This window comes from Plectropomus leopardus, chromosome 12 (genome assembly GCF_008729295.1).
Source record: "Plectropomus leopardus isolate mb chromosome 12, YSFRI_Pleo_2.0, whole genome shotgun sequence".
Classification (NCBI taxonomy): domain Eukaryota; kingdom Metazoa; phylum Chordata; class Actinopteri; order Perciformes; family Serranidae; genus Plectropomus; species Plectropomus leopardus.
Genome location: NC_056474.1, coordinates 3,402,435 through 3,427,934, shown reverse-complemented (window position 1 = coordinate 3,427,934; position 25,500 = coordinate 3,402,435). Strand labels below are relative to the sequence as shown.

Below are 25,500 nucleotides of genomic sequence, written 5' to 3'. Positions count from 1 at the left end.
CGGTAGTACGCCGATAGGTATAACTGGAAGCAGCATGGTTCAAGGACACCGGCTGAGGCAGAGCAGATAGTGAGGAAGCAGCAGGCAGAGAAAACCTCGTGTCAAGAGGCAGAGAGAGAAGAAGTCAGTCTGTTTGAGCCGAAATTAAGGTGAGCGTTTTATCTTTAACAACGGCTAACTCAGCTAGCTTAGCTAAAATAGTTCAGACTGGAGCCGAAGGGGAGTTAAAGATACAAAAAATGTCCATAACAGCGATTAAAAACTGCTCTACTGCATGTTTTTTCTTAATGCGGCTTGTTAACGAATTAAAAATACATATTTAATTTACTCTATTTAAGTAGCTGTAAGTTGGGTGCTAACGTGCCCTAGCATGTCGCTGTCACGCCACCTGTCATTTGTTTTAAAACATCTCCATTACTGTAGACATGAATCTGGTTTTTGCAGTTTTTATTGTCACGTTGCCAGTGAAACACCGGCGCCATAATGAAAGTAGCGAGTAGTCACGTTAGCAGGTCCCGCAGAGCTGAGAGACCTGATGTTAAATACAGCTAGCCTCCCTGGATGACCCTTCCTGGTAACTGTGTCAAACATGACACTGTTAACTGACCTTGACAGGCTGCTGCTCAGATAAGCTATCTTTATAACAATAGCTGCATCCTCAAGTCTAGACAGTTTTTTTAAATAAACTGATCGTGCATGTATAGGGGCAGCTAAAAAAAGTGATCTGATGCTCCAAATCCTCCTCAGACACGTTGCTTTAACATATGGTGGCTATATTTGGTTATGGATGAGTTGTCCCTGAGGCGGTGCAGTGTGGGTTAGTCATGGTTGCACACTGTTCAGACTAGCAGCAGATGAATTTGACAAGCCATTGACTTCCTTTGTCTTGAAAAGAGCAGGTCACCACACAGTAAAACTGGTTTCTTAATGTAATAAGAAAAAAAGGTCTGCTTGCAGTTAAAATTGCATCCAAATGCTGGAAAAAATGCAAGTGGCTGCTAGATTTGTGAAGCTCACCAGTAGGGCTGGGTGATATGGGTTAGAAATTATATTCCATAGACAACATATATATCAATATTTATAAATCTCCTCAAAAACACCTAATTAATACTAGAAGTAGTACTTTGAAAAAATAGTAATGTAGATGTAATGACTAAGTGGGAAAGGGCAAGTATCAAAACAAGTAAAACTGTCTGATAAGTTGAGAAAAGTACCTCAGTTTACTGTAATGCAGCCTTGAAAATTAGGAAAAAACACCCTTTATTCCACATCATGATAAGACAATATCTAAGACAATACATAGTTTCATATCTTGATGCAATATCATGTCTTTATATTTCCCAGCCCTACTTACCAGCCAAAAAAAATCCCCATTAGTAATTTATTGCGTGGCCGTTGATTTTAGAATCCACCAGCCACAAAGGCAGGCAGACAAAAAAAAGTTTATTTCCAACCCTGACTCCATCGGCAGTAGGGTTGTAGTGATACATTGGTTTCAAGTTATAACATGTTATGAAAATTTTACTTTTCTACGATATTGAGAAAAAAATGCAATCACTAGGTGAATCACTTGCACATGCACGTCTCCTTTTCCCCTTGACTGTCTTTTTGTACATGCCTCAGTGAAAAAAATGATCTCAACCTACAATTGATATGTTTTCCCAACTAAAAGCGCTTTTGTTTTATTGCTTTTAGCCTTCTGGCTAATTGTTTGCAAAGTTTTCATGCTGGGAACATAATTTGCAGTTGAAAATGGGATAATATGATATTGCAATCATCTTATTGGTAAACATTTATTAATGGTTACACTTACTTCACTTATACATATTGTTTTAATAGGGTTGCACTCTGTGATGGTATATATTTTTAATTAGCTTCTATTTTGGGATAGAATTTATATTTAGTTTATCTGGATTTAGTTTAAAAATAACATTTTTAAGTCTTGTTTGACACAAATATGTGTAATTTAGCAGGAATATAGCTTATATGAATCTCAATACTGATGAAAAAATAATCTTGATTATCATTTGGGCAATTTTTGCAGCATGCAGCCCTAATCTGCAGTAGTATTAGTCATTTGAACATGTCTTCTACTGCTTCTAATCTTGATAAGCCTCAGCCTCCAAGGTTGTGTTCCTGATAGACATGCGCTCAGTGCAGTGCCACCTGGTGGGTCCCCTGCATATAGAAATAGGACCACCCGAAGCTGCATTAAAGCAAAAATACTTAAAGCTGACAAGTCGTCATTGTCTCCTCTGCAGAGGACACAGCTGCGTCCTTTGTTGCAGCTCTTGTCTTAAATTCAGAATGTGCTGCTGTTTTACTGGTGCAGGCCTTAATAAATGGGATTTAGCTGCCTCACTGTTCTACTTCTCGCTCTCATTTTTTTTCCCCATGAGCTACTTTTCCCCAGTGTGACTCTCACATGATTCCCCCACCGCACAATGACTCCTCCGCACCCCTGACCCCTCTCCCCTCTCCCCTCTCCCCTCTCGCCTCTCCTGCTGCCCCCTATCTTTGTTCCCTTTTTCTCACCAGCGTTTTTTGTCTCCCACACCTCAGTTTTTCCTCCCGCGACTAAGTTTCCTACATCTGTATGTCTCAGCTTGGTTTTTCACTTTGCAAAGTTGGGTGGAAATAGTCGTTGCAAGAAGAGATGAATGTGTGATGAATTTGCAATTTAATCTTCAAGAATTCTTGAATAAAAGTTTTTGCTTTGATCATTGACCATTGGTGATTGTAATGAGAAAAACATTTGACATTTAATTCCTTGCTAAAGGGAATTATCAAATTAATAAAGTCCTGGGGTGTCCAGTGGCTCAGTGGATAAAGCAGGCTGCAGTGGCCGTGGGTTCGATTCCAGCTCACAGTCATTTGCTGCATGTCATCCCCTCTCTCTCCCCTGTTCACGCTATCACTCTGTCCTATGTAACAAAGGGAAAAATGGCAAAATGATAATCTTTAAAATAATAATAATAATAAAGTCCATAAATATAGCTTAAGCTGGTTTTTACAAGGCTATACTTACTTGTGTTGAGCAGTATAATCGTCCATTTGTCAAGCGTCTATTCTTCAACGTAAAGGAGCTGGTTGTACGATGGACTTAACGTGTTTTTGCAGGTTCAGTGAGGTTTAATCAAAGCTCAGTCTGTCAGCTGCAGGTCGTTGTATTGTCTATGATGACTGTTAGGTATTGGTACACCGTGATAATGATTTTATTGAAGTAAAGTAGTAATTATTTTTTATTTCTGTCTCTACATTAAGAGAACTGCAGGGATGATATTTATTTATAGGCAGCGTCGCTGGTTCCCTAGTCAAAAAGCGTTTGGAATTTTTCCATTGGATTTTGTATTACTGCAGAAAATAAACTGTGTGGCAGACAAGTTTATGATACCTTAAATGTTTTGTTCAGCAAAATAATCTTTACAAATGATCACCACTTAAATCAAAATCATTTTTGAAGCGTTAATACAAATGCCACAAGTAAAAAGCTAACGTCAGGCTATAAAAAATGTACACCACAGGTGCATGCCTTATGTGTGGCCACCAAATCGAAGCCATAAAGCTGTTTTTGGTGTGATGGCGTTCTGTAGTCCCTTTTAGCCACTCGCCAGCAACCGTCTTTTTTAAGACCCTATGTTGTAGAACAAAATGTAAAAGTCTCTTGAGCTTGTGTTAACCACAGGCCTTACCTCAGGCATCTAACCAAAAACCCATTCAAAAAACACACTCATGTTGCTATCTCAGTTCCAGGGTTAAGGACTTATTTCTGCACTGCTACATACAGATATATACATTACCATGTAGTCGTGATTGCTTTTTCGTTACACCTACAATTTCTCAAACACACAATGCTCAAAATATCTTTGATATAAACAATTAAGACAAGTGCTTCTCCACAACAATTCCAGTATTTCCTGAAGCTTTGTGCATGTTTCGAGTCAAGGCTTAACGACTGGTTAGGCAGGGTTTTCTCTAAATTGCATGGCATTTGGATATGTGGTTCCGGGAACGTCTCGAAGCTTTTACCGTAACAGGAAGACTACAAGGCTTTTCTTAGAGTGATGCTTTCGGTCACGAGGGCATCTGATAAAATCAGGTCATACCATTTTATGAAATGTGACGACAGAATGTTCTTGCATGAGTTTAAGTGCTTCCACAAGTAGTAGGCAGTTTTATCTAATGCAGCACCACCTGACGGTACCCATAAATTCGGTGCATTAAGAGCCTGACCTTTTGCTGATGGCAGAGCCCTGCAGACAAATTGGCTTGGCTTTTAATGCTATAATGATATGTTTTCAGCAGTGTAGCAAATGTATGGTTGCACTGGCTAGCAGTAATAATTATGCAATGTAAGGTATAACTCTAGTTGTTTTTGAATGTAATGATCATGTCAGCATTGGACTGTCTGCTAGTTAATGCAGTGAATGAGTGTGATTGATGCAGTTCTCATCTCCGACTTCTTCGCCTCCTCTCGACGACCCTCAACTGACTTCACAATAGTTGTGTTGTAATATTAGAACAATAGTCCTCTTGCCACAGCGTCAATAACCTATTTATGAAGCAATGCTTTTTCAAAGGGATTTGTTGAGTTACTAAGAATGCCATGAGGAAGCTACTTTTGCAACATGTTCGACCTTTTTAAAACCAGAGAGGAATTTACATTTCAAACACAGAGAATAATCAGTTTAGAATAAAATAGAATATTGTCATTACAGAAATGTACAAGTGAAATTCAGTGCATCTCCTCTCAATGGAAGGAGGTTAAAAAAACATAATATTGACATTTAAGGAGGTAGAATCAGTGAATTTTGTGACTGTTCTTTCTCCTAAAAAATGACTCAAACTTGTTAATCAATTATCAAATTAGTTGCCGATAGGGTTGCAGTAACACACTGGTTTCACATCATACTGTATACATTTGCTTATTTATGGTGTGGTTCAGATGATTAACCACACCTGCAACCATCGAGCTTGTTGGTGTGCATTATGTATAAATATAGGTGTGGTTTCATCTTTTCAAACGTTTGATCTGACGAAGATCCAAGCAGGATCGAAATGTTGTCTTTAATAAACCTGTGTGGCATGGAGTAAGTGTGCAGTCGTTACCTTTTTCCCTAAAAAAAAACAAAACAACCAGAGAATCTCACCTTCATTTTATTTTCAAAAGGGAGACTTTTTACATATACTTGCATAAAAAATGTTTAAATTTCAATCATACTAAATTGTTCGTTCAATCAAAAGAAAACTAACGTTTGTTTTCATTCTTTTAAGGGTTATTGTTACTAATAGTAATTGTGTAATAATGTATGTTGTGATACCGTAATATTTTCTGATGTAGTCATCGTGACAGTCTCAAACCATTGCAGCCCTAGCTGGCGAGTAATTTATTAGCCGTCTGCAAGTCTATGCAGTCCTTCAAGTTGAAAACAAATGTTTAGGTTTGATTTCTTAATTGGAAACTATTTTCAGTGTCTCGCATTTTTCTGTGATGTTTTCTTTGATTTATTCTGCATTATTTTGAGGAAAACAAGTCCTTTATAAGAGGTGAAAATGGCAGCCTGTTCCATATCTCTGAATTTTTTGGCCTTGACTACAAGCACTCAACAGTGCAGATGAACTTTGTTCAACATCACATTTTGTTCAAGCTTAGGGGACCGTGCTATCTTCCCTCATTTAGCACGACTGTCTAACTGGTTTATGCATGCAAGAAGGGCGTGACTCAAGTTTGCTCTTACTATCTCTCTTCTGCACACACTTGGCTAAAAATTATTCAATGGAGATACAAGTCGTGCCTCGTAGTTGTGGTTCAGAGGCTGCAACAAGCAGAATGGCCCCATGAAGGACATGAAGCTCATGCTATCATGTTGTAGTTGTTAGAGCAGTGTTAAAATTGTTTGTGTTTGCCATTTGTAGCTATTAATTACTTATTTGAGTTCTGTTTTATGTTCCAACTATCCATAGGTCTTTCAACTGAAAGGGTAGCTAATCTGATTAAAGTATTAAAGCCCGGTATGTTTGGTATGTAAGATTATAGACATGGCTCTGCCCACCTTAGAGAGCAATTAGCGTTACAAAGCAGCTAAGCACGGTCTGATACCTTTTTATAAGTCCACGTTGCTCAAGTGTCTTTTAAGAGGTCACTCGTTCTATTCAGTTTGTAACCTTTAAGTCTATAATGCATTTGGTTGTGTCAGTCCTCAAGGTTGTAGAAGTCGAGTCCTGGGGTTGTCTGAGGCCAAGCGGTTCTAAAGTTAGCTGAACTTCATAATGCCTCTCATAGCCAAAGTGTTTCCTGAGTTACTGTATGGCTTGTTTCCAACATGACTGCACCCTCATTTGCTCGAGTGAAATGCACTTTAGAGTGCAAGGTTAGGCTTTTTATCTATGCCATCATGGAGGCATGCTGTTGGAGCTGAGCAAGGCCATGCTTTGGTGCTGCAAATTAGGGCAGCCTTGCCTGGCCGTTTGTGTCCCCTTGGCATTTGCCCACGCCAGCTCTCCTCACGCAATGTCCAGTCTGGACAGTGGAGCTTGTAAATTGGACTGAAGGGATCATTAGGAGTTTCTTTCTTTGCAGTTTGGCTGCTCAGCACACATCATTATCAGTGCAGGCAAGCCCAGCGTCTTTTTGTCTGTCATTTTCGGTTTTAGCTCTCCTTTCTGGTCGGAATAAAAGATGGTGCATGGATAAAGTTGTAAGCCATGCTCCAACATGTTTGGAATATGTGGTTTTGCTTGAGCCTACTGTCAACAAAACAGTGTTTCATTCAGTCCAAAGGTTAGTAAGTGTTGAAATGGTTTAACCCCTGTCTCCATATTATTCTCTCATGTGAGTTGATTGTTAAGAGCTGTTGATTAACCTACTTCAGAGATTGATAAGACCAAGGTTGTGTGAGACATTTTGGTCTGTTTTGTTCTTCTGAAGGTCAGACAGCATACGAGAGGACACGAGCGCTCTTTTAGTCTAAACATCATGTATGCATACTGTTACTGAGATCAGAGTTGGGTAGGAGTTACTTTGCTTGGGGCTGAAGAGTTTGGTTGGTTGGTTTAAGGTGGAAATATGTGAAATACTGCGAGCTCTTCATTGAAATGCCTTTTTTTTGGAGGGTTTTTAACGTCAAAGCCCAGACACAACTGATGTCAAAGAATTAGTGGCAACGAATGTCAACTGTTGCGTCACCTGATGTTGCCTGTGCCTCATTCTGATTCGATATTCAAATTTAAAACCAATATCTGCCAATAGCAGCAACGTGCCGATATTAGCATGCATCCCTAACCGATGGACCCTGTGGCGTGCAACATCAATTCAACATGCTGAATCTGCTGAAAAGCAGTTGACAAGGACCTTCTAGTGCCAGCGGTGTGGCGCAAAAAGTAGTGCAACAGATGCTTGGCAACAGCCCGACACTGACAGACAGCTGACTGTCAGCTTGGTGTGTCAGGGCCCTCATATATCACGCCACTTACAAAAGTATTTTGCATATGCACTGAATGTGTAGGTTTCATTGGTTTGTACTCATTTTAATAATAGTTAGTTGCCGCAGGCAAGAGTTTGGATATAAAAAAATAATGTTGTTATGCAGCAGTCATTGGTGTCCCCTCTCTGATGTATATAAGAAAGCATTTCAAAGCAGGTGTAAAGCCCCCTGAAGCTAAGAGATGAAGACAAAAGAGACAACTCTAACCCGCCTGTATGCCCTTTTGTTGTCTAAAATGATGCCTTTTTAACGGGCAGACAGCTTTCCTCCGACCCCATCTCAGTTTTGAACATCTACATTGTTGTCTGGTATGTTTTGTTGTAGAAACGTGGCGTAACTTTGTGCTGCTTCTGTTGTTAAAAAATCCCTTCAGTACGAGTCATATTGAAAGGAAAAACACCCACCATTGTCTAACCATTGTGCTTTTACGGTGAATGAGGAAATGAAACTGCCGTTATTGTTGTGTAGTATGTGTTCATTTGATAACTTCCTGAAAGAGCGCAAAATGTCCATAGAAAGTTTCAGTGTTGTTTTTGCAGACTTGTCACCAAACAGGTATGTTTGGAGTGAAGAAAGTTCAGCTTTTGTGACGAGCCTGAGCATGTTGACACTTTCCTTTTCTCACACCTTTGACAATGAGCATTGAATCATAACAAGCCACAGTTTACCCCCAGGGATCAATTAAATATTTCTGATTCTGAATAATGTGTTGCTACTTGTACAGTATTCGTGTGAATTTTATCAACGTAAAAGGGTGTGTTTATAGGCACGATAAAATCGTTTTTAGACTGGTTGATCATTGCACTTACATACACCATCTTCTGCTGAATGCCAGGTAAATTCTGTCAATCTTACTCGCATTACTTACCTATGTCAACTTTTAAGGTTTGAATAATTGCATGATTTGGATTTGAATAATTTTGGTTACCGTATGTATTGGCTGATGTTGTGGATCAGGCTGTGTAGTCAGTTGGATTATCACCATTGTTTGTCAAAAGAAATGCAGCTGCAGAAGAGCACGGAGTGACTGTGAAGTGTCAAATATCAGTGAATCAATAGAAATCTCACTGAGTGGTCAGAAATTCTATACTTTGAAACTGTTTCTCTCTTACCGTAATGTGCAGTAATAATAAATAATAAATAAAATAATATCATCATCAACATTTGAAACCAGAGCAAATTGGCTTGATTTCTTTAAAAAACATGGAAAGAAAAAAATTACACAAAAATTGGCAAGAAATTAATAAATTGGTAAATCAACTGGTTTCTTACCAGCTGCTCATTGCCTTTTCCCCCACAATGTTTCTGAAAGAAATTGCATAAAATGTTTCCACCTGGACCTGTGCACACTGCTATTTCTCCTCCACTCTTTTTGCTGTACCGTACCATCAAACACCCCCACGCACACCTGCATTTATTTTGACAGGCTCTTCATGACGTTTGCATTTTTTATTTTTTTGTTTCTCCCTGCTAAAGGGTTTTATGTTTGCTCCCATTGTGGCAGTTTACACCAATTAATCTTTGCATTGAAAGTAGGAATAATGAATATAAAAAGAGGTTTATCAAATTTACATTTAAATTTTTTATTTAATATATTATAGCAAGTATTTTATTGTGCTTGACTAATATTCTTTAAATTAATATTTAAAAACAATCTCATGTACACCCTTAACATACCCCCATTTCAGAAACCCTGTTTCAGCACTCGACCCATCTGACCTTCCATAGCTGAGACATCTTACACAATAAGCCTCTCTGCTGAGGGCGATCACATGCAAAGCTCCTGTTCCACTCATAATGCATTACAATATTTAAAAAAAAATATACAAAAGACTTGCATTTCACGTCTTGTTCCTCTGCTAAATTTGAAACCTTGCTTTGTTTGGCCCTTTTTTCTGAATTGGAGCTAGTGGGAAGCGAGTTATTGTGTTATTGTATTCTTCTGGCGATGGAGTTCACATGGAGGCATGGAGTCTGTGTTGACCTGTGCTGGACACTGGTCTTTTGTGCCCAGGAACAGTGCTGCCTTTCAAGTTAGCAGCAAAGGAAACCCCATGGATGTTTGGACAAGAGGTGGGACGTATTCTTTGGACACCCCATTATTTCCTAGAAGTGAAACAGTGACACACTGTACAGAAATAAAACCATAAGAACAAACTTTTCCACCCAAAATCAAGAAAATGGGTCAAAAAGACTTCTCTTTTGTAGACTTGAAAAGTGGCTGCTAAAAAGTATTTATAGCCATCAAGTCTGCAGGGGATAACTGAGTCACTTTTCAAAACATCAAACCGTGAGAAAGACGACAACAGAAATGTATCTTTCAGCTTGACGCTTCACAAATAGACTTTCTTTGTTTTCCTTTTTAGATTGAAGCAGCAATGGACCAGGCAAGGTCGACGATATCCAAAATTGTGAGTATTACAACCTAGATCCTAAAATAACAAACTCTGGCTCAAGGAATTATCCTCCTCTTATTACCACGTATGAAATGAATGTTATTATACCTGCATTTTCTGCATAATTGGATGTTTTGTTTTGTTTTTCATCTTGGGGATAAATAATTATTACATTACATTTTATCAGCACCCTGCTGAATGATTATTAGGCAGAGTGACTTGAAAATATTTTCAGTACAGTTAATGTTGAATACATTATTTAGGTGCTTTAAATTGATTTATATGTTAAAATTATGTTATTAAATCATTAGTTTAAGCTTTTTTAAAGACTCAAAAAAATAGCACAACTTCATTGGCCAAGAGTCAACTCAAAAATATACCTGCAATATGTTCAGTAACGTGCATCAATAAAGAATGTGAAACAAGTGTACAACAAAGTTAATAAAGCCATTGCTCTGACAGCTGTAAGAGAAAAGTGAAGACTGAAAAATGAGAAACAAGCAGCCCTTCTGCCAGTGTTGAACTACTTCCTGTCAGACTTAAACACAAGTGGAAAAATAAAGATTTTAATTGAATTTCTTTCTTTCTTTATTTATTTTACAAGTACCCATACAAGCACAAGCCATTTGTATTATTTCTTTTAATTTAGATTAATTTAATTTTTAAAATTACATATACATTCAAATAAAAAGTAGACATTTAACGGAAGCAGGGAGTGGTTCTCCATTTGCTTTCAACGGATCATCGAGGTGGAAGATCTGCTGAGCTCATTCTCAGTCAGCTTTCATCCTTCTTTTAAAGCTTTCAGAAAACAACTGCTGTAAGTTTATTTTGTTATACACTTGTTAGACAATTTCTGTCTATGCATATTTTTAATTGACGTTATTTTTTATGTTGTTATTTGCACATGATGAGGTTGTGCTTTTGACGATCGTCAGCCATGTGCTCAGGCCTGAAAGCCTAACCGTGATTTGTCAGAAACTATAGCTCATTCGCCGTCCTTAGACAGCGTTCTGATCACGTTAGTGAACACTGACTAAAGGATGAGTTAAATGTCATACTTTGTCAAAAACATTGACAGAGAAAGAAAAATAGAGCTGGAAAGAGTGGGCGATCACAAAACTGAAATGAAACAGAAACTGAGCTCCTCTTGTTCTTAAATTTTTGTTGGTATTTTACTGCTGATGTCACTTTTAAAAGATGCAAATATAACTCTAGTTTGCACAAGCAGATTATGTATTACAGGTATTTAGATTTTTAACAATGGTTTCCTTCACTACAATAATCCAGCCAGCCCTATTGTAAATTTTAGAAAGGTTTCAGAAAAATATGTTCTTAGCTAAATCATAAACCTTTATTTTTCCTCATATTTGCGTAATTCTGTCATTACAGTTTAACGGGGAGCCCCACTCCTACACACGTTTCAACTTGACCCAGAACATGGAAGGCGATAACAGCCAGGTGGAGATGAAGCTGTCGTCCGACATGGATGAGGAGGTCGGGGTAAATGGAGTGGGAGACCACCTCAATCACAACTCTAACCGCAAACCCTACGTGGCTCAGAAGCTTGGACGCACACCGAAGAACCTCTGCTTCATGGCGGCTGCCACCCTCCTCATCTTTATCATCGGTAAGAGGAGGGCGTTAATGAAGATGCTGTGATTAGTATGAACTTTGCATCACTCTGAAATGGCTTGGTGTTCCTCAAGGATCAGTCTTAGGGCCACTAATTATAGTTTGTGTTGATGCTGTGACAAGGAAACATTGCCTGTCTTTACCCATATTGGTGACACATAGCTTTGTGTTTTGAGCTGCATTTTAGTTAAAACACAACGAGGATAAAAACTAAATAATGATAGAAGCTCACTGGCAGGGAGCTCAATAAAATGGATAAAAACTAAATAATTATAGAAATATATATATATATATATATATAATTTTTTTTTGGCCTCTGCGCTGGCGACATCTGAGGCCGGTAGCTTTATGTATTCCGGTTTTCTGTCTGAATGTCCATTCCATTTTTGTAAATGTAATATCTCAAGATCGCCTAGAGAGAAATTCTTTCAATTTTGCTCAAACATCCTCTTTGACTCAATGATGAACAAGTTACATTTTGGTGACATTTTTTTAATCAATAAGGTCAACTTTACTGTGCAAACTGTGGTTTACAAAAACACTTTTCTGGCCATTACGTCATAAGTCAGGAAAAGAAGGGCGGACATGTGGTCAGATACTGAATTGTTGACACTTAATCTTGAAACTGTGCTGATTATTTAGATCTTCTGTGCTGACGGGCGGAAGATGTTTGTGAAGCATTTATGTTTTCAGAGACATGGATGTAAACTTGACGGGTGCGTGGAGGCATAAAACGCGAGGTGGTAATTCAACTGAAAACCAGAGCCGAGCACGACGTTGTCCGTTTCTGAACAACACGGAGAGACTGAGGGAAGCTTTTATATCGTGTAGTTGATTCAGTGAAATGTAACTGACTGGATGTGTGCAGAGGAAGTTTCTCAGGTGGTGTCAGTTGCACATAATGCACAGTAATGTCATAGTTGGTCAGCAGTATAACGTTTCAAAATGCTGACTGTGTGGTTCAGCTGTAACTCGATGCCTTTACTTTGTCCTTGAATGTGTATGCCTTCTCTGTGGCGGTGCAGTTGTTCCTCTCTGTCCCTGGTTGTTCACTTGAGACCATTGTTACTTACAGGGTATTTGATTGGCTACCTGGTTCATCGGAAGAAGGACATTGCTCCCACCTGTGCAGCCTCCATTGCCCGTTACGATGAACCTGTTGCCCACGAGACAGGTGCTGCCCCGCTGATGGACTGGGACGATCTCAAAAATCTCCTCACTGAGAAACTCAGCGCAGCCAAATTTGAACCTGTCTTCAAGTAAATATGAACCCCACCCTGCAACGAGGCAAAATGTCTTTATTTGTATAACAGTTTCAGATCTGACTTACTGTTTCCTCCTCTCTTAGAGAGTTGTCCCGTGTCGACCATCGGGCGGGCTCTCCTGGAGACGAGACTTTGGCGAACAAGGTCATGAAGAAGTTTAACGACTACGGCATGTCAACCTGGACCGATGAGCATTATGTCAAGGTTCAGGACGCCCCGGCTTCTGGATTTAACAGAATTAAATTCAAGAACGAGACCAGTAAGAATCTGGAGGGATTCCTGTCCTACAGTGCCACGGGAACAGTGACGGTAATCTTTGAGCTAAATGAAGTGAAGATAATATTTGAAAATTAAGAACAGAAACATGCAGTAAATGTATTTGTTTTTGTTCCAGGGTGCTGTCTTGTACACATATTACGGGCAGGAAAGCGACTTGAGGGTGCTGCGGGATAAAGGCATCAACCAGACCGGCAGAGTCATGCTGGTCAGAGCTGGTCGCATCAGCTTTGCTGAGAAGGTGGGCGGTTTTAGTCAAAAATACAATATGACTTTTTATAATTCTGTAAACTTTCTTCTTTTTCACCCTTTCACTCCACTAAAGTATGTCATTTAGTCCAAATTCTTTTGACAATAATAATTTCCATAACCTGTCTTAATTTTTATCTTACAGGTTGCCAATGCTGCCAAAATGGGTGCTGCTGCTGTTTTGATCTACCCCGACCCGGATGATTACGCTATCGGAGACGCCGCAACACCGCTCTTTGGACATGTGAGTGTGGACACTTCAGAGAGACGTAAATATTTAGATTGTTGTGTTTACTGATGATTTGGATTGTTACAGTATAATAGTTTTAAGGTATATTGCGCCATATAAACTGATAATTATCATACCGTGTACATGTACTTTTATACGGTATTTATTTTTTTTAAAAAAAGCAACTGGACAGAGTCTCATCTTTATTTTAGGTATCGTCCAAAAGGAATACTTTTACACACATCAAAATTTTTCAAATGGTTTTAAGTTTCAGTTATAGTAATAAAATACATGTTTTCATTTATTTAAGCCACCTTAACTGATAATAATATTAATTTTGTGATACAGTTATACCGTGAAGCCACAATATTTTCTTATCGTATGTGTAAATCTCATACTGTTGCGACCCTACTGATGATTTTAGAGACATCAAAATATTTTAAAGGCTTCTCTCGGTGCCATGGAGTAGTTTATTGACGAGCGATTTCCTGTTTAGTTTTCATTTACCAGTCCGTACAGGAGCAATCCTTAAACCTGATACTTAAATAGGATTATTTGATTTCTTATGAGAGTAGTTTGGGTGTAAGAGTTTAGAAGGCAATGTTGAAATTGCCTGTAGAGTTTTTTCATGTAATTTTCTGTTTTAAATTAGTCACAAACACAAAATAACTGAAAATATTACTGTTAAATCATAGCTGTTGGCAAACTGGTAAAACGTCTTTCTTTACATTTAAGCATATTCGGTCTGTTTCCCACAGGTCCACATGGGTTCAGGGGACCCCTACACTCCAGGCTTCCCCTCCTTCAACCACACCCAGTTTCCACCTGTCCAGTCTTCAGGCCTGCCGAAAATCTTGGCTCAGACCATCACAGCCGGCATGGCTACCAAAATCCTGAGGTCAGACTCTCATACGCAGAAACAGTCAGCTAAAATATTCTTCTTCCGCTGTGATTGTCTTCTACAGCTGACTCCGCAGGAGTGTTAACGCTTACTGTCTGCATCCTACAGAGCCCTGGAGGGTCAGAATGAGCCGGAAAGCTGGGGGGGCCTCAACAGACTGGGAGGCGAGAACGATCTCATCACTGTGGAGGTCAACAACGTCCTCAAAGAGAAAAAGATCAATAATGTCTTTGGGGTCATCAAAGGGTTCGTGGATGCAGGTATGTACACAGATCGTAGCATCTCTGTGCTGTTAAATAAACACAAGCCATTAAATAACCGTTTTTGTGTGTTATTGGTTTATATTTGTTTATTTTACTTAAAAAATGCTAATGATATTTTTTAAAAAAGTGACTTTTGTTATCAGCACAAACATCACTGTGATTCGGTATATACGTAGAACATGACAGCATGTGTGATTATTGTGTCTTTGTCTTTTTATCGTAGATCGTTATGTGGTTATCGGCGCCCAGAGGGACGCATGGGGTCCAGGTTTTGCCACTTCGACAGTCGGTACCAGCGTCCTGCTTGAGCTGGCGCGTTCCATCTCAGACATGGTGAAGAACGGTGAGTCTCATGGCAGCTGATGTTAAGCTTTTAATGTGAAACACGGCTGGATTTGACTTAACTAAAACTGATGGATGGAGCTAAACTTTGTATCGGATCCCACAGGAGCCACTGAAGAGATGCTAAAATAAAACGAGAGTTTCCTTTTTAGCGATGGCACCGCTCTTTTTATTCATGTGCCTTTTTTATCTCCTTGACAGACGGATTCAAACCGAGGAGAAGCATCGTGTTTGCCAGCTGGAGTGCAGGTGAATATGGGAGTGTTGGCGCCACCGAGTGGCTGGAGGTGAGAATTACATCATGAAGTTTATACTGAAAGTTTTTCCATCTGTTTTTTTTTTCTCATTTTAGTGAGATAGATCCAAGCATTATCTTTAATTTTACTTTTTTAAACATAAAAGATAACATTACATTTAATAATGTTAAAAATAAAATTAACCCTTTGAAACCTGGGGCCACATCACGTTTTTGTGCTGCATTTAAGTGGCCTTCACTTATTAAGGATGCAGTATCATCAAAAAAATGAAAAAAAACTATACATGTTATACGCTTGCATTTTAAGATTTCCTTTCATTTTACTAGCAAAAGAAACTTGTGTTGTTTTCTGTGGCAGTGTAATAAAAACTCATTTTTCTCAATCAGGAGCTTTTACGCTGTAATAATTCTAACTCTTGTTGGTACTTTTTCCTAAATTGTGTCATTGTGTTTTTGTGTGTGTATCCAGGGTTATCTTTCCTCTCTGAGCATGAAAGCCTTCGCCTACATCAACCTGGATGCAGTTGTGAAAGGTACGTACTTTAGGTTTTTAGACTATTAAATATCTGACAGCAACTGAATCACAATTTTTATTCACTGAAACTTCTAGGTCAAAGATGTTCAAAAGATGTTAGCAAAGCAACACAGCACGTTAGAAACAAACGGGAAAAAAAAGTTTGCTGAATTTACACGTCTGCAATTTAAAATAGTGGCCAGTTTCATACCCAAAAATGACTTTTGTTACTCAAGGGCATTCTCATTTTTTTTAAGTGAAATATTTCAAAAATGCCACAAATTCTAAGTAAATATAAAAATGTATCAAACTCTAATTGTTGGAGAGAATTTGGTGAAGAGAAAGTGAATCACAGTAATGAATTCTGGTCATGTAATTTTAAAAATGTTCTGTGGGAAAATTCAGTATTAGAAATTACTAAAATCTTTGGCATCTTCACTAGCAAAAATCCAGCGTGTTTACTGCCAGGGAAAATACCAGAAAAAAATGAGGTTTTTTTTTATGATAAGGGTATCCATGAATAAACAGATAACTTAAATAATCATAAATGGAAAGATCTTGTGAATGAAATGTACAAAATGGAGAAGATTACAACAAGAATTAAAAATAAAATGCATATATTTGAAGAAAGATGTAAGAAAAGGATTAAAAATATAACTTCATTTACATTTTTCTCTTCTCCACTTGTCTCACCTGCTAACTCGTATTTAACGTGGAAAAGTATATGAAATAAGGTTATCCAGTAACATGAAATTACTCTATGAATTTTGAAGGATTTGTGAACTGTGAATGGTTTATGAACTCTCCTGAATGGTTTATTATTATGCATATTTATTTATTTATTCATTTGTTTATTTTTTTCTATTTTTTTGTCTTTATCTCGATTTAATTTAGACGGTATATATTGCCTTTACTAACCATTTTTTGTATGTTATTGGTTTATATTTATTTATTTTACTTAAAAAAATGCTAATTATATTTTTAAAAACAGGATTTTTGTTATTAGTGCGACATCGCTGTGATTCGGTCTATACGTAGAACATGACTGCATATGTGATTTTCAGAATGACTGAATCATAAATCTTGTTTTCCAGGTCAGAAAGGATTTAAAGTGGGAGCCAGTCCTCTGCTGCACGGCCTGATCGAGAGCGCTCTGAACGAGGTAAATCCGCAGCTGGAGGGCTGAAGCACGTTCGATACAAGCCTGCAGTGATGTCATTACTTAAATCATCAAACCTTCATATACAACCGTCTTCTCCTCAGGTGCACTTCCGGAGTGGGTCTCTGTTTTCTCAATATGCAAAGGGAAACTGGGAATCAAACGTGTAAGTGTGACCAGTCTGATGTTTCCAGTCACCTCCACAGTGTTTATACGTCACCCTGACACTGAGCGGTCTCACCAGTATCACGTCCACAGCTGGAATGTGTAGAATAGCTGTCATTCTCCAGTTTGGCAAACGTTCACTGCCTAATCTTCTTTTTCCAAATATTGAGCTTGACTGGGAGAAGCTCAGCTAAAGCGTCGCTCTGCGTGTTTATTTTCCAGGTTGGAGCCTCTGAAGGTGGACAATGCTGCGTATCCTTTCCTTGCCTTTTCTGGCATTCCCTCAGTGTCGTTTGGATTCACCTCCGGGAGCTCAGTAAGTCATCCTTACGAACTGTTGGTTAAAGGGTGACTTTGGTATTTTTCACCCTGGACTCTGTTGTTCCATGTTTTTGTGTCCAAGTGACTTAAGTTTTTTTTAAACTGGTCCAGTATTGAACAAAAACAAAACAGGCTGCCCTACTGAGACTGACCTTTTTTTAAAGTGTTACGTCCTTTTTGTTCAACCAGAAACAGCCCTGAAATCTCTAGATCGAAACCCACCAGGCTCCATTTAACCCTTTGAAACCTGAGCCAATCGGTTTGATTTCTTGCAAAAACAAGGAGAGAAGGCAGTATGCAACTTAACGACACTTGGCCCAGAAATTAGCAAAAAATTAACTAAAAACAATCAGAATGAAATGAGCCAAAGGAAGTCCTGAAAATTGGAAAAAAGTATACATCTTTTTGTTTGATATAATTCTAAATATATGTAATAATTCTGAATTATTATGAAGTCTACAGAAACTAAATGAAACCCATTAAAGTTTCTCGGTTCGGCTTCCACTGTTCCAAAAAACACCACCTCTGTGTTGGTTGAAAAATTGTTGTTGCACACTCACAATAACAATCTGAGCCCATCAGTGACAAAAACACTTTTAGCGCACAAATGCTCCGAGCGTTTACGTTGCAGCCTTTTTTTCGGCTACGAGCAGCAGCTCTCTCAGTTTATACTGCACCACTTTCAACAAAAATGGGAAAAATGGTCCAGTTCGAAAAATGCTGAAATGACCCTGTAAATAAATACGTTTTAGCCGATAGACACAGCCCAGAACAACCTTGTTTTTTGAGCCATTACGTTAAAGTTTGTTTCATCCTAGTTTATTTTTTCCAACTTAAACTCTCAACACGTGTTGCTTTTCCCTCTCAGGACTACCAGTACTCTGGCACAAACCTGGACACCCGGGAGAGACTGAACAGCGCCACGGGCAACCAGGTTCCTCAGCTTGCCGAAATCTCGACTAAGTTCGCAGGACAAATTGCACTGAGGCTGGTCCACGATCATCTGCTGCGGATGGACCTGACTAAGTACGACAAGGTCATTCGTACTCACATGGTTCACATCAACTCCAAAGTCAAGGCTGTGCAGAGGGTGAGTGTCCCGTTGTTACGTTTTTTACTGACTTGGATCCAACTTTTCCAACATATGACTCCACAGTTAGGGTTGTTCCCTCATCGAGTGTTCGTGTTCGTGCCACGTCTGTATGTATGAAGATAAATCACCAGTGATTTTTTTATATATGACTCCTAATTGAAATTCAAGCTTTGTAAAGTAGCCAGTTTGCCTGTTTTTGGTTATTTTTCAGTTGATTTTGTTGCAGTTTTTTGCCTTAACTGAGTACTTCACCCACAAAATGACCGTTTGTAACCCAAATATTCCCTCGAGTTGCACATCCGTTTAGTTTTGTTAATTCAGAACTCTAAACAAACCCTTTGTGTGCTTCCAGATGCAGCCCCAGCTGTTGCCCAAGGCCCTGACGATGCAGTGGTTGATCTCGGCCTCTGGCTCCTACAGCCGAGCCTCTCGCAACCTGGCGTCAGACATCCAGAACAGTGACCTGGACGACATTGAGATGTGCCGTGTCATTAATGACCGCATCATGGCGGTAAGACCTAGACTTAGACTATGACTTATTCTGTGGTTATTTATTCACATTCAGCTCTAAACCTCCGTAAATTCAGAGTATCTGGTGAAAAAATCCCACTTTTATGTCCTTTACTGTTTTGCTGGTAGAAAACAGTTTGTTCATGTGGGACACTCACTAATCTGAGAGAGGCAAAGTTGAAATAGTTTTTTACATGAGATGTTTCTGTGTTTTCTCACTGGTTTAAACTGGGCAGGGCAGTCGAAAAAAAGGTGATGTCACCTATTTCCTTTCACCAATCAGAAATTAGCAACATCTGCATCAAAGTAGGGATAAATTTGTGAGCTTGGTTGCTTATTTTGCCAGCAGCAGCAACACTGTCCATGCAGTGATACGGTTTGCGGGTGTAGTTGGGTGGAAAGGAAAAAAAAGCTCCTAAATGAAACTGCTCACAACAAGTTCTGTGGATTATCTTTAGTAAGCGGCTCATGATTTCTGTAAAAGAGAAATTTCTGTTGTGTTTTTCAAATGTATTTTTTGTGCTTTGAGCTCCACAAGCCGAGTGCCGTAATATTGGAAACACTGAAAGTGTATTTCTTGGCTGTAAAAATGAACACGTCCTTTATTTTACGCAGTACCAAAGAAGGGCACTGGTGAATATTTATAATTTTAATCAACCCTTTCAAACCTGAGCTAATTGTTTTGATTTCTTTCAAAAAAACAGGGAGAAGGGAAAAAGCAACTTAAAAACACATGGACAAAAAATAGCAGAAACTAGTTAAGTTACATGAAATTACCTGAAAATAAGCAAAAAACAAAAAAAAAAGGAAAAATGAAACGCAAAACCACACAAGAAAATGTTTTTTTTTCTGTAACATAAATTTTAATATATAATTATAATGATTTTTGTAACCTTTTACTAATTTCTTAAAATTTGTGGAACTTTTTTTTGTCAAGTTGGTCATTGCCCCCCCCGGTTGCTCCGGTTAAACAGCTTGTGAAAGGCGTTCGGACACACACAGCACAAGAGTACTGATGTCAAACAAGTTTTAAAGGGTTAAAGACAAACTTTTTCCAAATAAAATTAAATTCATCCAAGAAATTCTCCTCCTGTGTCTGTAGGTGGAAAGGAACTTCCTGTCCCCCTACGTGTCCCCCAGAGACAGTCCTTTCCGCCACATCCTGCTGGGCTCCGGACCTCACACTCTCAAGGCGCTGTCCACCCACCTGGAGGCCCTCAGGATCGACCACCCCGACTCGGACGCCGACCTGTTCCGCAACCAGTTCGCCCTGGCGACCTGGACCATCCAGGGCTGTGCCAACTCACTGGCAGGGGACATCTGGTCTTTGAATAATGAGATCTAAAAGAGTAGCCCCCCCTCTTTGTCCCTTGTTCATGATTTGACCCTCTTATTACAACTGACGGTGAAAGTACGCTGTGATCATTAACTCACAGATGCACAGCGTTTTAAATTTAAGACAGGAAATGATCAGAGTAGAGCTGTTACTAAAAATCATTCATCACTTTTGCTTCGTTAATGTCACACTTGAGGGATAAGCTCCTCTTTCTCCATAAAGCCAAACATTACAGATAAAAATGTACTTAAGCCTTTACGCCTTAACACAAAGAAACTTTAGAGGGTCATTTTCTTTTCTTCTCCCACTTTGGAAAGAAAAATTTTCCAATAATTAATAATAATTACCGCAATCTGAATACTTTGGTGCTAGTAAGGTCTACCTTCAGATGGCCATGTCATGTGGCAGTGCTACTTTAATTGGTGTTACCTTACCAATGAGCTGAATGTAGTGAAATTAAGGTTTTTTTCAGCACAGTATCAGGTCATAATCACAGCTGTGTTTTCCAGCTCAGAGATGTACGAAACACAAACGGCCAGTATGATATTATTACAAGCTAATGATCTTCCATCTGTTTACCACAATTATTACAAATCGAAACTGCTGGTTTTCCGTCTGCTGCTGGAGCCTCGTGTTCAAACTGAGCTGGTTTTCTATTGGTAGCTATAATTTCATACTGTGCTGAAACCTGCAACTCAAGTCAATGTTAGAGATTTACAAGTTGCTGAAAAGGAGAGATTAATTAAGAATAACGCAGCAGTGTCAAACAGAACACAACTAGAAGTAGATTTTGGACAATCAGCTGTTGTTACTTGGCACCGTTTTACACTTAAAGGGATACTTCACCTGCAAAATGACCCTTTGCATATCAGTTTCTCAACCTGTGTTATGCTGAATTTGTGAGGAAAACTTAATTTTTCTTGCAAGCCTTCACAGTAAAAAAAGAATCCAAAAATTGAGACAATTGTTGTTTAACTGAAGTCATAGGGGTCCACCTTTAACAGCAGCAAAACCACATCTGTTTACACTCTCACACAGCTCCTGCAGTGTAATTCAAGTGTCAGTCATCCGGTCGTACGCCCAGTACTTCCCAAACACATGCATTTTTACTAAAATATTACAAGAGTGCTTTTTTTAGGACAAAGTTAGCGTCACCCTGGTTCCCTCTTAAAAAAGCCTGTGGGATTTTTCCATTCGTATTATTGCAAAAAATAAGATCTACAACATATTTTATGTTGTAGAACAAAATGTGAAAGTCTCTTGAGCTTGTTTAACCACAGACCTTTTTTAGGACATTTAACCAAAAACCTTTTCAAAACCCGAGTTTCTATAACTATTCGGCCCTACAGGAGGCTGTACTGGTGTGTTTGAAATTGTAATGTTTTTGTAATAAATACACGTGTAGAAAGTACTGAGCTCACGACTGGACAAATGAGACTTAAATTATACTGCACAAGATGATTTAGAGTTTGTAAACAAATGTTTTGATAAAGTTTTGTTTTTTTTAAAGATGGACTCCTTCAGTTCATCAAGAATTTCCACAATTTTTGGATTCTTTGTTCACTGTGGAGGCATGTGAGGAAAACAGACTTTTTACACAAATTGAACGTAACACGGGGTGAGAAATGGAAAACCAAACAATCATTTAGCGGGTGAAGTCTTTCTTTAAGAAAACTCTAACTGCATGCAACAATTACAGAAAAAGAAATCTGAATTTAATTACCTCAATCGTCCGCCTCCTGACATGAAATCTCTGTTGGCCTTTTAAAAAAAACAGAGGGAGAACGTCTCCAAACATGTGGCACTGAAACAGAAACCGTACGTCTATTTATTGTGTTATTTATTTATCAGTGGCAGGGTTCACTATAAATAGTTTTTTTATTGCCTTTTATAAAAAACAAATAATAGTGTATAATTATCGGGAGCAGTGCCTTCCATAATTATGACAGTTATACTGTCGAAATGACAAAAGCAGCATCTGCTAAAAGACGCGTACGTGTCGACCGACGGCCGGCACTGAACATCCAACGCTCACCGCACAACTCGAGGTCGTTTCTAACAAACTGACACTGGTTTGGTCTTTTAGGCCGGCTCACATATCGCACCTTCAGAGGTATTCACTGATCACCTCTGGGTGTCAGCGCCGTCCCTTGGTGCACGTACGCGTCTCGTCCGACGACATTATCGGGAGCAGTGTCTTCCATAATGTGAAAAAGAAGAAGGTAGTTTTTGCCTACCAGTGTGTGTCCGTATCGGAGGCAGTGCCCTCCATATTTCACTGTAGGAGTGGATGTTTTTATTATCGGGAACAGTGTTTCCCATAATGTGTAAATATACGATATACATTGCTTCATGTTCGCATCTTTAGATTCCCTCTACGATGTTTCCATGCTTGTGTAGTTTGAACATCAGCGCTTATGAAAACATTGGCCATCCATCTCAGTCGTAAAGAAGCTGTCTTTACATATTTCTGGGTTTTCTTTCTCGAGCTCATTTTAATCAAACGCTGATAATGTGCTTCTTTGGGCTTCATGAAGGTGTTTCTGCTTTAAAGCAGAAAACGTTAGACGTGTGTGGGACTGCTGGTTACAGCGCTGTGGTCCAGAAAAGAGCACAGCTCAGCAGATTTGTGAAAGTACACTCTTACCTGCTATTTTTGATGTGTTCATTCATTGTTGTTAAGAGATTTCTTTGTGCCTTTCTTTGTTTCATGACTTACAGAGGTGCTGAAGGATGTGTACTCGGCTTGTTTTGTTTAGTTTTGACTTTTTTTTCCGTTGTCTGCTAGAATCGGGAGTTACTGGTTAAAAGATCTGTTATGCTACAACACCGTTTAGATAAAGTTACCAGAAGAATGAAAAATGTGAGTAATGAAATCAATGTTAATGGGATTTAAACTTTACACAGTGAATGTTACAGTAGTTAACGTGTTCCTCCTTTAGCTAATCTGCTAATTTGGTCACTTATTTTCTGTTTATTTTATTTTCTGAAAAGCAACATTCTCGTTGAAAAACCCTGAATCTGCAAGGGTTTTAAAATGACGTGAATCATTCATACGTTCGTGCTTTGAGTGATTAAACTGATCTACTGATCAATAATGCGGCATATTCTGGAAGTTACATTTGTAGATGCAAACATAAGAATTGGTGTGTAACATTTGTCTTAGGTGGGATTTCAAAAAATTCTTGACGTGGATAAAGAATGTGTTTGGAAATTGTTAAAATAACAATGCTTTTTTCTGTGCTCAGATTTCACATTTTTGTCGCTGCAATAAACAATCACATCACAACTGTTTAGTGCTGGTTTGATTATTGGACTCGGTTTTTCGTACCTGTCTACAGTGACACTCCTGTGATGTTAAGCTCGGGGGACGGTGACACTTAACAATTACAAAATAACAGACTGATCATGAAATATGTATGGGAATTATTTTATTTTATTTTTTGTAAAAAAAGAAAAAATCAGTATGCATTGCTTTGTCATAAGACTCTACATACGGGTATCTCCTTAAAGGGACAATATGATGGAACTAGATGGTTCTTGGCTTGTGCTGCTCAAAGACCCCAAAAAACAAAATAGAAGATAAGGACACACAAAATATATAGAAATAAAAACAAAAAAATAAAAAAAAATTAAATACAATAAAACTAATAACAATAAAATGACATAATAATAATAATAATAATAATATGGCTGATATCTCCAACACTCAGAAACTCACACCAAAACTGTCTTGACTGATTAATGGCACTACAGGTACGAGGAAAAATACACAATAATAATAAAAATAGTAATAAAGGCAATTCTGAACTCCATTGCTTTCTCTCCATTGTGGCCCCACTGCTGCATAAAATCCACTCAGCAATGATCGTTTTTTTACCCCGATGTTTGGACTTCACTCTGCAGGATGATGGATGAGCAGAATTTAAATTTAGAGGCTTTTAAACTACAAAGTAGTAATATTCAAGTAGTCGCAGTATTCAGCTACAGAGAGGGGAAAAGTTTCTCTGTGCTTGTCTTAATTCACAATAAAAATGTTTGTGCACAACAAAAAAAGCTTTGGAAGCACAACATGGTCCAATATGAAACTTAACACAAGTGTGATGAGGAAACATGAAGTCTCCAGTGAATGTTGCACTCCGAAAAATTAACCTTAATAAAGCAGGAATCATCTTGTATCTGGCAGTTAAACCAATGAAATAAAGAATAATTAAACAGTTTCTTGATTTTTTTTAATGAGGAAGGAAGAATTAAATTAAATTAGAGACCCTTGTATTGCAGACCTGACAGACAGTCCACAAAATCCAGACAAAATAGCTGATGTAACAGTATTTGACCAGATGATGGAGACAAAGTAAAACAGGTTTTTTTTTTCAACTGCTTTCAGCTGGTACTTATAATGTGATTGTTAATGAAGTGAACATGTGCATTTAAACAGGAGCTGGACATTGGGAAGTTGGAAACCCTTTTTGTGAGAGGAATTATTAAGAATGATATAACTTGATGCACTTCAGCTTGAATTGCAGTCGCGTTAACAACCTTACACATTTTGTCTATTTTAAACTCAAGTTTTTACCGCTTGTGGTTGAAACAGCAACCATGATAGGAAATTAAATGTCTGAATACATTTCAAAACCACAGCACAAAACATGTTTACAGAAGTTGCATCAACAAAGTGGAGCAATATTGCAAAATTGTATCATGTCCCTTTAAGAGTGGGCTGACAGCCTGAATGTGTGTCAGAGATAGGACAGAAATAAAGAGCTCTCACTTTGGTTTCGATTCCTGGTGCAGCAGGAACAAAAAAGCAACATGCAGAATTTACGTAGAACTCATGTTATGCAATAAAACAACATTTCACGTCCAAAAACAAATGAACAAGACAATCTAAGGTCCCAGGGTGACGGGAGGAGAGGACTACTAACTGCAGACTTTATTGCTATTTAGGGGAAAGAGAAATCCGGGTATGAATAATTGATGCTGACTGATCCACTCCGCTTTCATTCTCCGTCGGTGTCTCCGAATGTCTGCTCTGCTCTCATTCTCCACCAGTGTCTCTGCTCTGCTCTCACTCTACGTGGGTGTCTCTGCCAGTGTTTCTACCGC

General features: G+C 38.6%; 1 protein-coding gene across 3 annotated transcripts; it reads left to right on the top strand.

Moving 5' to 3' along the window:
* LOC121951222 (transferrin receptor protein 1-like) lies at nt 1-21,361 on the top strand. Of its 3 annotated transcripts, none has more exons than XM_042497473.1 (18): nt 1-149; nt 9,851-9,895; nt 11,273-11,510; nt 12,591-12,774; nt 12,864-13,089; nt 13,175-13,297; nt 13,451-13,549; nt 14,293-14,432; nt 14,544-14,695; nt 14,922-15,041; nt 15,242-15,327; nt 15,766-15,829; nt 16,905-16,972; nt 17,074-17,135; nt 17,357-17,450; nt 18,324-18,545; nt 18,901-19,059; nt 20,161-21,361. In XM_042497473.1, the coding sequence occupies exons 2-18, from the start codon at nt 9,863-9,865 to the stop codon at nt 20,401-20,403; spliced, it is 2,313 nt and encodes a 770-aa protein (XP_042353407.1). In that variant the 5' UTR covers nt 1-149; nt 9,851-9,862; the 3' UTR covers nt 20,404-21,361. The 3 variants fall into 3 exon arrangements, with proteins under 3 accessions (XP_042353407.1, XP_042353409.1, XP_042353410.1); XM_042497475.1 differs by lacking the exon at nt 1-149 and adding an exon at nt 6,554-6,781; XM_042497476.1 differs by lacking the exons at nt 1-149; nt 9,851-9,895 and adding an exon at nt 10,616-10,700.
* The last annotated feature ends 4,139 nt before the right edge of the window (nt 21,362-25,500 follow it).